Source organism: Hydra vulgaris, chromosome 01, assembly GCF_038396675.1.
Source record: "Hydra vulgaris chromosome 01, alternate assembly HydraT2T_AEP".
Taxonomy (NCBI): domain Eukaryota; kingdom Metazoa; phylum Cnidaria; class Hydrozoa; order Anthoathecata; family Hydridae; genus Hydra; species Hydra vulgaris.
Window position 1 is genome coordinate 70,760,001 of NC_088920.1, and position 15,505 is coordinate 70,775,505.

The window sequence follows — 15,505 nt, forward strand, 5'->3', positions numbered from 1 at the left end:
AAAATGTTTTCAAGCTGGTTAGACTTTTGCCAATTTCTTAAAATGCCACTGTCGCACATATTCCAGGAAAAAAAGTTTTATAGAATTTCTATAAACTTTTTGAACATATGGTCTATAGAAATTCGATAGAATTCGATAAAATTTCTATAGAATGTCTATTAATTTCTATAGAAATTGCTATATAAAAAGAACTTTCGCGCTATAAAAAATTTTTTATATTTATATAAAATTTTATATATAAACTAAATATATAAATCTGAAGAAGAACCCAAATGTAATAAAAATACATATGTAATAAACTTATATGTAATAAAAAAAATTCAGATCTTATGGACAGAATCAATAAAAGAGCAAATATTATGTAAATACAATATATAAATATATATATATACAAAATAAATACATCTCTTTATAATAAGAAATACAATAAAAGTATTGCAATAAAAAAGACAAATACGTGTTTATTACGAAAAGTATTTAAATATATGGTCAAAATCTCATTGTTATTTATTTATTTATAAGCATGTTTATATAACGTAATTATATTTTACACAGGTTTTCTTATAATAAAAGTATAAGAAAAAACAAAATTTATTTGCTTTGAACCAGAGATTAAATTTTTGAATTTGAAGTTCTTAGTTTTAAGCAGAGTATTTTGATTGGAGTGATTAAACAACAAGTTAGTATCCAGAGTCGGAAAATTTGGATCTATTGTTCGCAGTTAGCAAATGTCAGCTACCGAGGACTTCTTTTTTTTTTTTTAGGTTTAGTCAGGAAAAAAGTTTTTTTTTGGGCTTGGTTGGCAAAACAGTCACCCCTTCTAACTTTAAAATCTGTTAGTATTGTCAGTATACATAATAGAATATATTTTAGGGAAAGATGTGAGAATGTGCTACGAGATGGAATTCTCAAGAAAACTATATTTTTTTATTATTATTTATTTCGTCATTTTACACATTTTACAATATTATCTATAAATTTAAACAAATGTATATAACTACAAGCTGACTGGGGCAGGTAGAAGTCAAATTGTCTTATCATCAAGCCCCTTCGTGAAATACAGGAAAATACAATAAAATTTTATATCTTCCAATATTATATAAAAGAGTGAAATTAATAAGTTTGAAAAAAATTTTAAAGGTTTAAAAAGAATTTAAAGTTAAAAAAGAAAGAAAAAAAGAAAAAAAAATTGAAAAAAATTATTAAAAATAACAAATAAAAATTACAAATCAGTACATATTGGTATACAATATTAAAAAAAAAAAAAATTACATATCGGTACATATGCGTATACATATTCAACACAATACTAAAAATGAATAAAATAAATTAAAAATAAATGATAGAACGTACGTTATGTTTAAATTTAGTAAGTGTTTTTTTATAGTTCTTCTAAATGTATCAATAGATTTTATTTTTTTCATATTTTCGTCAAGAACCGAATTCCACAAGCGTGATCCCCGGCATAAAGTCGAGAAGTCAGATTTTTTGAGTGATGTTAGTGGGATGCAGTAATTACTCATTGAGTGTCTGGTTTCATATTTATGATTAATTCGAATGAAACTTTTAAAAAATATTGTGAAATCATTTCATTTTGAAGTTTAAACATAAATAACAAGTTATGGTATATATTTAGTTCGTTTACGTTTAGAGCATTTATTTCCTTGAATAACGGCTCGGCACTTTCGTATCTATCAGCGCCCAAAACTAATCGACTTGCTTGCTTTTGTTTTGTGTAATTAATTTTTTAGGAAAGATGAATAATTGTTTACCCAGGCAATATTACAATAGTTAATATGACTATGTATAAATGAAAAGTATAAATTTTCTAAATATAATTTATATAAAAGATGTTTTGTCTTGTACATAATCCCCAGAGTCTTTGAAACTTTGTTCTCGACTAGCTTTACTTGGCTTTTCCAATTTAAATGTTCATTGAAAATTATCCTGTGTATTTTTATTGAAAATAATCTTTTTATTTTAATATTGTTAATTGTTAATTCAGGTAATTTAAGTGGAAGGTTCTATTTCGTTTTTTCAATATTTAATAAAAGTTTATTTGCTATAAACCACTCATTAAGATATATTATTTCTATATTTACAATTATTATTACATTATTTCTGTGTTTACTGTGTTTACAAAAATATTTTTTAAATTTGAGTCAGAAAAGAAAACATTAGTGTCATCAGCAAAAATAATATAATTAAGTATTTTTAAAGACAAATAAATATCATTAATGTAAATTAAAAACAGCAAAGGTATAAGTATTGATCCTTATTGATTCAAATGGGGCACATGTTAAGTCATATAGTAATCCTTGTTTACGATTTTGTAAATAACATTGCAGCCACTTTAAGTTGGAGTAAACTACTCCATAATTGCGTAGTTTATAACAAAGAATCTTGTGGTTGACTGTATCAAATGCATTTGATAGATCTAGAAAAATTCCGAGTGTGTAACTGTTGTTGTCAAAATCATTTAAAATTTGGCTGGCAAGATCAATTACTGCATTTTCCGTGAATGGTTACTGCAAAAACCAAATTGTTTATGATAAAGAATGTTGTTTTTTTCAAATCGGTTTATATGCAAAATTGTTATTTCTAAGATATATTTAACTAATTGTGTTTAGAAAAAAAAGCTCTTTAAAAATGAGTAAAGTTCAATTTTTATGGAATAATATAGTTTTAAATACTTCTAAAGATTTTTCTCAAGAATGTAATTTTGATTCTTTTAAACAAAATCTTAAAAAACTCATTTTTTCAACTGAAAATATAATAATCTACTTTTGAATATTTAAATTTTTGAAAATCCCTTATCTCTATTAGTATATGTATATATTTAATGTATATTCTTTTCTATTTATTTTTTTGTTTGTTTTTTTATCCACAAGCAATTAAAAACATGTTTTAGTTTTTAAGTTTTAGAACTCTTCTATTGTAATATTGTATGTTTATTTTTATTTTTATTTATAATATTATATTATGGACTTTATATACTTTTATAATTAAATTTAATTTTGTAATAAAAAAAATTGAACAAAAATAAATAAATAACAAGAATAAAAAAACGTTCAAATATTTTCAATAGCGGTTTCTCTATGACAAGACCTGATGGTCTTCTTTGAGTATCTACCTTCTTTACATTTATTTTTATTATTTATTTCTTAACGATATCTTGACTTGTTAACTTTTATTATTGTAATAAAGTTTTTTTTTTTTTAAATTGTAATAAATATTGTAATGAAGAACAAAAAAAAAAAAAAAAAAAAAAAAAAAATTTACATCTTTTCTAAAGATGTTGTTTGGGGTCATTGAATTTTCAGATGATAGTGAACAGATGTTATTAGAATAAAAGAAAAATACAGATGATCTTGGAAAAAAGTGTGCAGTTGATCTTGCACTACTCCACATATGTTGTTGGACCAGAGACGTGGTGGCCCAGAACGAGGGTACGAGGAGTACGAGGGTACGAGGACTTGTACTGTGCCCTTAATCTGGCTCAGGAAACTGGGCCCCCAATCCTTAAACAGAAAAAATTTATTTCAGTTCTATAAGTTTCTATCAGGGCATTTTTTACAACATTTAATTTAACTTGCTTTCACGTCGGTTTGTTTGTTTGTTTGTTTGTTTGGTGTCCGCTCAAAACAAATACTTTGTCAGCGGTAATAATAAAAGAAATACGCTAAACTTTAGTTTAGCGCAAATAAAAGAAATCGTTAAGAAAAGTAATTAAAAGAAACAAAAAACAACAAACTTTGTTTAGCGTAAATAAATAAAACCGATGATGAATAATAATAACAAAAAACGTTGTTGACCTGAAATTGATAGATTTTATACTGTAAAAAAGTAAGTAACGTTTTAATACTTTATTTATAAATAGTAATTAAAAATAATAATTAATGTTTCTAAAGTAAATAAATAAAAAAAATATCTTATAAACGTAGAAATATAAAGAAGAAAGCTAAATATAAAAAAGAATCTGGAAACTGAATATTATCGATTGTCTTGCTCGAGAAAGAGAACGGAAATTTCGAGCTAGAGCAAATGAATCAGCAGAACAACGAACATCTAGGCTAAAAAAAAGAAGAGAACGATATGTATGGCGACTGAAACAAAAGAAGGTAGAGGCAGATGTATTGTTAAACTAAAAGAATCCCGAAAACAACCATTTTAGTGAAGAACGATTAAACAATGTCTCCTCTTTATCTGAAATTAACCATCCCATCAATAAAAAAAAAAGAGAAAATTGTTATTGAAAAGTTCAAAACAATAAATATATAAAATCCATGAATTCATTTGCTTTACATTGATAAATATGCAGCGGCGGACCAATAAAGATTATTTAGCGGCGGACCAATAAAGATTATTCAGTGGCTTTACCATTGAAGATTATTTAGAAGTAACCAGATAACGTTGTAAATGTCACTGAAAATAATCCAGCAAAATTTCTAGAGTTAAAAAATGCAAAGACGATTGATAAAAAGCAATTTAATGTATTAGGGCCAAATCAGCCAACAAAACATTCAAGGTTATCTAAGTATCACACTGAATCAGTTAAAATTAATAACATTGAAGTTGTGAAGAAAAAGTCATGGCTAACTTACTCTCTACTATTGCTTGTTCATGCTTTGGATCAAGAGAGGACAGAAATTTTTTACGTGATGGGTTTGATAATTGGTCAAACTTACGTCACATCATAACAAAGCATTGCACCCAGAAAAACCATAGAAATGCTGCTGAAGCTATGGTCCATGCATTATCAGACTCCACAATAGATAAAATATTAAATATTGAAACCACGAGACATCTGAACATGAAACGTAAAGAAGCGGAGAAACTACATCAATACCTAACACGAGTTATTGATGCTATTCGGTATTTGATCGCATAGAGTATTTCTTTACGTGGAAATGAAGAAGCCAATTTTTACAATGACTCTGAAAAAAGTGAAATCTTTCAATGTGGCGCGGTTAAATTTCTAAAGTTGTTAAATTTACTCAGTCAGTATGATGAGCTGAATGAAAAACTTTCAAATGTTCACAGTACTCAAAAACAATCTACTGGAAGGGCTGCTAGAATTACGCTTCTTTCAAATATACACAAAACAAGCTAATTCATACTATGACACAGATAGTCAAGAAATGTATTTCAGAAGAGGTAAATAACTCAGTATTCTTTTCAACATCAGATGATGGCAACAATGATATTACACTCTACGAGCAAACTTCTATTGTATTACGTTATGTTACGCTTGCTGCAGAAGAGGCCGTTTTAAAGGAACATCTGATTTCAATGGTTGAAACTGGAACAACAACTGGTGAAGGAAAAAGTGAAAAAATCAAAGATGAAATCAAATCAGTTAACGCAGATACTTAAAAGTGTATAGGTATGTCTTTTGATGGTGCAAGCAATATGCAAGGAATAAACAAAGGAGTTGTAACACATTTGAAGCAGTGTTCTTCCATGGCAACAAATATTTATTGCGGAATTTATGGAACAAATCTGGTTATGAAAGTTTGTGCAAAATCTTCTGTTGTTTCTGTTCACTTTTTTGGAACAGAAAACAAGCCTGGTAATGTGCAGAAACTAAAGACTTTTCTATACGGAAACTCAAGGAAACGAAATAATATTTTTGAGAAGTGCAAATCTTTTCTTGAGGATGTGAATCAATCTATTGAACTGGCTGCTACCCAAAGCGTTCGTTTCAGTGCCTTACAAAATGCTACCGACCAACTGCTGACACTATACCAGGCAGTAATCGATTGCCTTGAACAAATTTCAAATGACATGGAACTTAAAATGTATATTCGAAGTGAAGCACAAAGTCTTTTATCCCGATTTCAGTCATATGAAACAATTGTGACTTTATGTCTCTTCAAAGAAATTTTTACTATCTTGGGTCCCCTAAATAAAATTCTTCAAGAAAAAACACTTGATTTTTTGTTTGCTATAATGTCTGTCGATGTATCGCTGGAAAAGCTTCAAGTATCAAGGGACAGTGCTGACCAAAATGCTATTTTATCTACTGTTAAAGTTGCAACTGAAGCTCAGCTTGAACAGCAAATATTTGATGAGAATAGGACTGGCAGAAAGAAACGACTGGACTTCGATGCAACAGAAGTTGAGCGACTTACTCAGGCTAAAGATCGGTGGCTGGCAGAAGTGTTTTATACTCTAGTGGATTCAGTCTCTGTGTTGGACAGATGTAGTTATCTTTTACACAAAATATTTGTTGATAAATCTGTCAATGTCTTCTTCTTGCTCTGGCCAATTTTTTCAAATGTAATATGTCTTGATTGTAAATATATAAAACATTAAAAAAAAAAATAAGAAATATGTATATATAAGAAAAAAAAATTATATACTGAGTTAATTAAATTTTAAATTTAAATATATATAAATGATATATTGAATTAAACCTAAATTCTCTCTAAGTTAGATTTAATTAAAATGTTCCACGTAAAAACAGTTTCTACCTAAAGTATAGTAGGTAAACAATAGCGCGCCTATTGTTTACCTACTATAAAATACGTTCTTAAAATCTAAATTTGACTAGAAATGATCTTCCCAACTTCAAAATACCGCTAATTTGATTTATATGTCCACATAAACTTTTGTATAAATATTATTGCTAACTTTTTGCATGTTTTGTAACATTTTATTCGTGTCTGATCTACACGAATATGCCGAAGATACTTCTACTAGTCATTTCAACAAAGAGGTCCAAATCAGACTTCGAAAATATTTCACGTATTATGTAAAAGTATTTTCTACATTTATTAAAAAGTAGTAAAAAACTTTCCTTTTTCTTTTTTTTTTTACTTTTTTTTATGCCAAAAATTTGTTGAGATGTAAAGGTATTTTTTTATTATGTCATATTATACATTCACAGTTTTATGTTCATCATTTGTATCTTTGTTATTAATAATGGCGTTTACTACTTTTTTTAGTCACTTCAATTTCATCAAAGTCATTAACAATTTTTAATTAGTAAGTTTGAACAACAGCTGTGCTAAAATAAAGTATACAGTACTGATCAACATGAAACGTATAGACTTAAAACGATTGCTTTCACGAGCATTAACGATGCCGGCAACAATTTATACTACTACTACTGATAAATGAAAGCATCATTGAAACATATTATTAAAAAAACGGGCGTTTATTTAAAAAATTACCCATAAAACAGCTGTTTTTATGACAATCTTCTTGATTTGGTTTCATTTAGTTTTGAAACGCAGTTGTGCTAAAAAATGATATAAACTATTAATAAATGTTATCAAATTAGTTCGAATAAACTTAACAGCTATAAAAACTATACAAAAATCTAAATATTAGATAATATTAACTCACACAAAATAAAAACAAACTTCTTTTTAATCTTCACAAACAATTAGGTATGTGCACCAAAAACTTTAATCTTCACAAACAATTAGGTATGTGCACCAAAAACTTTAATCTTCACAAACAATTAGGTATGTGCACCAAAAACTTTATAACTATACTTATTATCATATACGTTTTTAACATTTGAGTTTATTTGAAGTAAACGTTTTCAACTTTGAAAAATAAAATTACATGAAGTATTTAATATCTGAAGGCAAAGCCTTGTTTGTTTAGATGTTTTTATTTGTCGAAAATACAATGCATGTTTGACTTTTCATAAAACAATGATGAACATTTTTACCATTAAAGGTGAAAAACTCATGATGCGAAATTTGACACTTCAACTAAGAGTTATGTAAATTACATTGTTAATAATCACGTGTAAATGATTTACTATATTAAGTTTTAGAGTTGGTTATTGACTTTATGTAAGTCGTTATCCACAGAGGCGATTCTACGAATAAAATGAGGGAGGGGAGGGGGTGAATCCTCAAAAAGTACCAACTGGCTTCTTAAAAAAAAAAAAAAAAGGTAAAATCCACAAAATCGTCTCTGGTTATCCATAAAAAACGCCACGTTAAGTTTAACTAATGGAAAGAAGGAGGAGAATGTTGGCTGTCGTGGGCAGAGATTTTTAGAGTATTAATGCGCTTTATGTTCAATGAAAATCACAGCGGATGAGAGCTAATAAACTTCTACTTTTGCTAGTATTTAAATTCTGAATGACGTCCGTTATGAACGACCCCTAAAAGAATATAGTGAAAATCTTCTATAGGATAGATTCGGGTATATGAGCACAATATGAGGTGCTCATATATAGGTATAGGAAATATGAGCATACCGAAGATTTCTAAGTTGCGAGCAGTGAAGTTCAAGTTGCTTAGATTTTTTAAACTGGCTTTAAGGGGTTATAATAAAAAACAGTATACTTACCGTAAATTTTTACGCAGTACTTAGCGGCTTTCACATAATTAAAACGCTATTTACTTTTTCGTGTTGTTCGATTGTTATCATTACACATATGTAAAAAAAATAATTTCGTTTAATTATAATAATTAAAATAAGCTATTGAAAAGTTACTAAAATTAAATTGTAAAGCCTACAAACAGTTATTAACAATTGACAAGAAATGTAGCTTTTATACAAACATTTCGTGATTGTTTTTAGCATTTTCTATTTAATTACAAAACTGGAATCTAAAAAAACCCGAACAAAAAGACACCAAAAAAACGTTGTTGATGCAAAGAATTATGTTTACAAGATGAATTTTCACTTATCCGGTGAAATTATTTCTTCGACTTTTAAGCAACGACCTAGTTGACAGATTTTATCTTTCTCTTGGTACCGGTTAAAAAATAAGCATATCACAATGTTTTAAATTATTTGCTTACTTTCCAGACAAATAAAAGGTTTGCTTAAACCACACTGATTGTTTTAAAAATAGTCTGTTAGGAATATTTGACTGCTGTGATATTTTTATAGAAACACAAAAAGATTTAGAACTGCAAAGTGTAACATGGTCTGAGTACAAGCGTCACAATACAATGAAGCTCCTTGATCAGTTAAATCAAGTTCTTTCATAAATTTTGTTTCAGAGGCATATACTGGAAGAATAAGGCAAAGTCATATAAGGCAAAAACATACGATTGTGGCTGCTATACTAAATTTCCTTCTTATTCATCAATTATGGCTGAAAAAGTTTTTAATAGTACTAGTGAGTGTGCTGTCTATAGGATTACCTTTATTTCCCCACCTGGAAAACAAAGAACTTCTCAAAGGACACCTGAAGAAGTATATATTACACATAAGCATGGAATTACAAATAAGGTGAAAAAAATTTCCTTGGAAAATTTTTGCACGAGGTCTTAGGTATATGCATGAACATGATTTTTTAAAATTTTGAAAATTTTTTTGCAACGTCCAAGAAAGTTATAGTCATTTTAGTATTTCTATCAAAATCCTTGAAAAAACTATATTTTTTTGGCTGCTTTATTTTGAAAAAAATGTTCTGGGCTATTTAGAATTCAAATATTTTTTTTTAATTTTCATTAATAACCCAAATCAGACTCATATACAAAGAACAATATAATGTTATCTTAAATATTAGTTACCCAGAGATAATTTTAAAATAGAACACTACCAAAAAACTTAATAGCTTTACATCAAAAATTTGAAATTTGTTATTATTTTAACACGGTTTTTTATTTTCAACGAAGTTACAAATTTTGACTAGTTTTTCACTATCGACTTTTAGAGATGCCTTTAGCAATACCCAATTATACAATTATTTAGTTTGTTGCTGTACTCTGGATGAACGAAATTTCTTTTTCAAGCACCTGTTTCCCATAACCGACTAAAATCTGAATGAACTGATTCGGATGCTCGCTCACTCCAAAACCTATTGAAAATTATTTTCGTAGATTTGTAGGAAGTCTTTGCTGGTTAATATCATGCTTTTCAGACTGATTGTCAATAAACTCAGGTATGTGCTTGATGACATCATGAACTTTTGGTTTAATTGGTATTCCAAAGAAAATTGTATGCACTCTCAAAAGAAAGTATAGAATCTCTATAAGAGGGTTTAAAGACATTTACAAAGCATGCCTGTCTGACTGCATCGAATGTTTTAAATGCAGAAAGAAGTTTTTCTCCTTCAATTCCATTTTTGGAATTTGCAAGCAGTTCTTCTAGGACCTCAGCATTGTTTAGGAGACCTAACACTACCTACATTGATTTCCATTAAATTCTCCTCCATGAATTAGTAGCGTGTAGATGCTTAATTTGTTTAACCAGTCAATAGCTTTCAAAGAACTAGAATTGGTTTTGCAAAGGATACTTATCAAATGATGAAATAGTCTATTGGTAATTCCTAGAACCATATGCAATTCCATTATTAGCAAATTATAAAGTATTTTTGTTTCATCTCGAAGACCAAGTAGAGGGAGGTTCATGTAACTTTTGTAGCTTGCTGCCGAGAGCTTTGATTTTTTTGAATGAACACAACGAATGAGATCGTTCTGATATTTATTGGCATTGGAACTAATCCTCCCAAGTGTCCTTAATTGTTCTATCATATCTTGGTTTACAAAATTTTTCTTTGAAGTTTCACACTAAGAGCGGGAATATGTGGATGCAGTTGACCCTAATGTCCACTGCTGCAGTAAAAGCAACACTTTCAAATCAATGCAACTCTAAAATTTGCTTTAAGTTCTCATAAGACTCTTTCACAGACTCAACAATTTTTTTTTAAACATCTTTGCTTTCAACAAGGCTGCAATCAACCACTAATTAGATTTGGAAGTTACTGAAAGAGAAAAGATGAAGATTGTAGAGCAAGATAAAGATTGACAGACAACTTAAAGGATTGCAAAATGTATGAATTAGGAAAGCAAGATGAAAGAAGCGAATTCTGAAGACCTGATGTTCGAGGAAAAAAAAACTAGAGGAATAAGAGTTTATGGGGCACATAAGAACAGTCACAGAAAAAAGGATGAGACTTATTTGAATGACGAGTAACACGAGAATTTTAGTAGACGGCACAAGAGACGCTAGCTCTTTGGAGCAGTGCCTATTTTAGTATTTGTAGAAAAGACAAAGAGAAGCAACATTACGATGATATGATAATGGTTGGAGGTTAGCTGCATGAGCAGATCCAACTATGTTTCAATGCGATCCTGCAGCTTGTTTAAAAGGGAAAGGGTATCACTAGAAGGGAGATCCGCCTCAGATTTGACTACAGTATTCCATACAATGACAGATTTGAGATTTATAGAGATAGAGAATAGAATCCGGAGTAAGAAAGTGTTGAGCTCGATAAAAAGTTGCATTCTTAACAGATGCTAATTTTGCTAAGGATTTGATACATGGTTTCCAAGAAACATCAGAAGATATTACCGTTCATAAATATAGGAAGATCTAAATTATTGCGGTTACGATTGGCTGAAAAAAATTGAGTTTTATCTGAATTAAAGTTCACCAGCCACTGTGAGCCCCATGCTGTAGCAGAAGTGAGATCCTTTTCAAGTTCAACTGCCACCTCCAATTAATCAGAGAGTGTTGGTTTCTTATCATGACAAGAATAAATGGTTGTATCATCAGCAAACATTGCCACCTTAGATCTGAAAGATCGTTAATGTAAATTTAAAAGAGGGCCAAAGATAGAACCTTGAGGCACCCCTGAAATTACATAATAAGATGAAGAGTGCTGTCCATCGAGGACAACTTTTAAACTACGATTGGAAAGAAAGAATTCAATAATCTTAAAGATGTTACCAGATACACAATAAGCAAAGCTAATTGAAAAGGCCAGCATACCAAACTTTATCAATATCAAGAGCGATGGTCTTAACCTCTCCACCTTTATCTAATGCACAATAAAACCTATTGGTTATTAATGTTAGCAAATCAGCTGTAGAACGAGAAAATCGAAATCCATATTGATGGTCAGAAAGTAAGTTATTAGATTCAAGATGAGAAATTAAGTGTTTGTTAATTAAAGATTCAAAAACCTTTCCAATGATAGGAAGAAGACTAATGGGACGGTAGTTAGACGAATCAAATCACTCTCCACAATTTTTGAAGACATGGATAACAGATGCCGCTTTCCAGCAGGCTGGAAAACAAGTCTCTGATAAGCACTTGTTGAATAGTTTTGAAAGTAAACACGACAGCTCCAGAGAACACTTCTGCAAGACTATAACCGGTATGTTGTCCGGGTCACAAGCTGTAGATTAGTCTAAGCAGGAAATCACTTTAGATACAGAAGCTGGAGTGATACGAATGTCAAGCAATGGATCAACCTGTTTGTTGGCAATATCAGGTAGAAACCAACTAGTGGAATAAAGAGATAATATTGATAAAAAGTTCTTAGCAAACAGTTTAGCTTTGTCTTTAGGAGAGGTGACAAAGTCTGAACCATCCGATAGGTGGAATTACAGGCTTCCCCTTATTATTCATACTATTAAAGATTTACCAGAACTCACGGGAGCCTAATTTTTGTGATGAAATACGTGATTTCATGACCTGAGAATAGCGGACTTTGGAGTTAGACAAAACCTTCTTACATTGGTTTCCAGCAGTAATAAACAGACGTCTGTTTTCTTGAGAATTGTTTTGATGATAGATTTAAAAGTAATGGTTTTGATTGGCAATTGCAGCAGCACAATTTGAGGAAAATCATGGAGAGGAGTGAGGCCTGACCTGGAATCATCGATTGGGAACAAAAAATTCCATGCCAGCCTGAATTAACGAAGTTACGAAAGAAGCACACTTGTCAACAGGAAGACGAAAGATTTCTACCCAAAAGTACAAACAGGGACACCATCCATTCGCAACGTTGCACTGTTAGTACTTTGATATTTTTCAGCTGTTGATGGAATCAGCCTCTATGAGAGGTACCACAGAGTTCGAGAAACCTGACAACCTGCCGGCCTTAGAACCATAAAACTGAGTTTTGGAGCCGTACCCTCATTAGGAGATAATACAATGAGTTGCCTAGTCATAAAACAGAGACACAAGCAAAACCCATCCATTGAGTCAAGAAGATTCAGCATTCAACATCCTAAACTGGAAACAATGTATTAAAAATACATCTGCGCCAGCCTAATAGATGAAGAAGGGTTGCAAGGCTGGTCAGCAGATAGAATCTGTTTACCTCTTAAATTGCCTAGAGCATGAGTTACTTCACTCCTGAATTACAAAACGCTTGAGAAGATGCACCTTTTGAATAGGAAAACTTATGCTTTGTGTTCTTTTTAGCTATCCAATATATTCATGAAAACCTTGAGAAACACACCACCTCCATAAATGCATAATTTGATCATATAATCATCTGAGCGCTGAAATTTTATTTATGCAACGAAACATGATTTAATTGATTTGCGACCACTCCAAATTCTGAAAAAGTACCTGCTTTTTTAAATTTATTTCAAAAAGAGACCTAAAGTAACTAAGACCTAAATTACAATCTATTTGTTTCCTCAGCATAAACAGAATTCAAACGAAAACGTACTCTAGATTTTTGAGAATTGACAATTTTTGTTATTGTTAAATCTCACCCTTTTTGTAGCTAAAATAGCAATTGAGCTTTCATCTTCAGATGCTGCAAATTTTATTTTGATCACATCACAAGCAAAAAGTTCTGCTACACGGGCTGAACTGTACAAGGATTTAGATGTGTCATTCCACAACTAACTGGCTGCCTACAGCGTTAGCACACTTTAACCTGCCCACAAGGTTGTAAAAAATTTTTGGCTGCTACTGGAGATCTTCCAATTTGGAAAGGAACATCCTTAGTTGATCTTTGGCTCATTCATATCTGATTAAAACGGGCAATTTCACAAATAATGCAACAGCAAAAGTATTTAATTTTGTCAGAGTCGTAAGAATAAATTTGGAAAAATCAGAAGGGCCAAGTAAGTCATCACTAGTTTTCTCCCCTTTTTCAATCTTAAGAAGAATTAGTTTACACATAGCAAAAGATAAATGCTCTTCATTGGGATCATAGTTCTCAATAAAGTATTTCTGAGTTCTTGGAAGTATCGAGTCTCTTTTAACTGGCACCATATCTGTTCCTTTTTGAAAGCAAACCAGACATACTTTAGCACAATTTTTAGTGTGTGATAAAATCTTGTTAGGCATTGTGAAAATATATTTAAACGTTAAAAACACAAAAGTTTTTTTTTTTTTTCATAAATTTTTATTAGTATTGCTTTTCTCTTGAAGCCAATAAAACTTTTTTATTTTAAATTTTTATCAATATGGAACCTTTGTTTTAAAAATTAAGAAAATAAATATTTTTTGTATTATAGGGTTTTGACCGAAATGTTAAAATGGCCATAACTTTCTCACACGTCGCAAAATATTTTTAAAAATTTGTGAAAATCATCTCCATGCATTTACCTAAAACCTAGAACAAAAATTTTCAATTTACCTTTAATTTTTATTGACAAAACTCTAATAAAAAGAGTAATTAATACAAACTTTATGGATACTAATGAAAACTTTTATTGAAAATTTATAGAATTCTTTTTGCTATCTATATTAATGAAAACCTTTTTTAAAAAATATCACAAAGAGTTCTTGTGTAATAAAGTTGCTAAAAGTATAGGAGTATTGTATAAAGCTAGAAGTGCTTTAAATAAACGTAATTTAACTCCTTTATCCATTCTCATTTAATATATGGAAATATTTCTTGGTGTAGTACTAATAAATTCAAATTTATGCCTCTTCATCGACAACAAAAGCATGTTGCTCGTCTTATTAATTTTAAAGATAGATTTACTCGAGCCAAGCCTCTCTTATTTGAAATGAAAATTCTATGTATATATTAGCTATGTACAAATGTAAAACTAACTCCAACCTAGTTTCATTCCATAATTTATATACCTTAAAAGATAAAAATAAATACAACTTAAGAAATGATAATTTAATTCGTCAACCATTTTTTTGAAACAAAATAGTTTTTGATTTAGAAAAAGTTAGTTTTTGAAAAATCGAAAACATTTTTGATTTTTCTTTTGAAAATTCAAAAGAAAAATCAAAAATGAGGTAATTTGTATGATGAGGTCTTTGAATGAGAGGTAACTCATTTGAAAATGAGTTACCTCTCATTCAAAAAAAAACTTAAGGAAATCATTTTGTTTATTGATGATACATTTTTGTATTTTGAAACATTGAATAATTTACCTTTTTATTTTTTATGCAGTGATGTAACTGAATATGTATATGAATGCACTTAAATTTTTCTTGTGCTTTATACACTTGACCACGTATGTATGGATTTGATTTTTATGAGATTTTTAAATTTACGAGCGGTTCTCGATAATAACTTGATGGTCTTCTGCGACTGCTTTCTTTTTATTTATTAAATCAAATACTTGTACATTTTGTGTTTATTTATATTTTCTAGTTCTAAAAGGATTTTTTAATCTTAACAATTTAATTTATTTGTATAACGACTTTTATACTTTGTATAAATTTTAAGTTTCAACAGCGGTCTTTGAGTATCGGCGTTCTTTATTTATTTTTTATTTATTTATTTTTACGATATCTTTACTTGTAATTTTTCTCTTGTACATTTGAATTTGTATTTTAAACATTGTAATAAAGAACGAAAAAA

General features: G+C 29.6%; 1 protein-coding gene across 1 annotated transcript in view; it reads right to left on the bottom strand.

Moving 5' to 3' along the window:
• Window positions 1–7,643, bottom strand: part of LOC136075563 (uncharacterized) — a 13,882-nt gene extending 6,239 nt beyond the window's left edge. Inside the window, exons 1-2 of the mRNA XM_065789075.1 lie at window positions 7,354–7,643; window positions 7,179–7,246 (exon numbers count right to left, since the gene is read on the bottom strand). Coding sequence (XP_065645147.1) covers window positions 7,179–7,224 — 46 coding nt within the window. The 5' untranslated portion in view covers window positions 7,225–7,246; window positions 7,354–7,643. The remainder of the gene's footprint in view (window positions 1–7,178; window positions 7,247–7,353) is intronic.
• Between the last annotated feature and the right edge of the window lie 7,862 nt (window positions 7,644–15,505).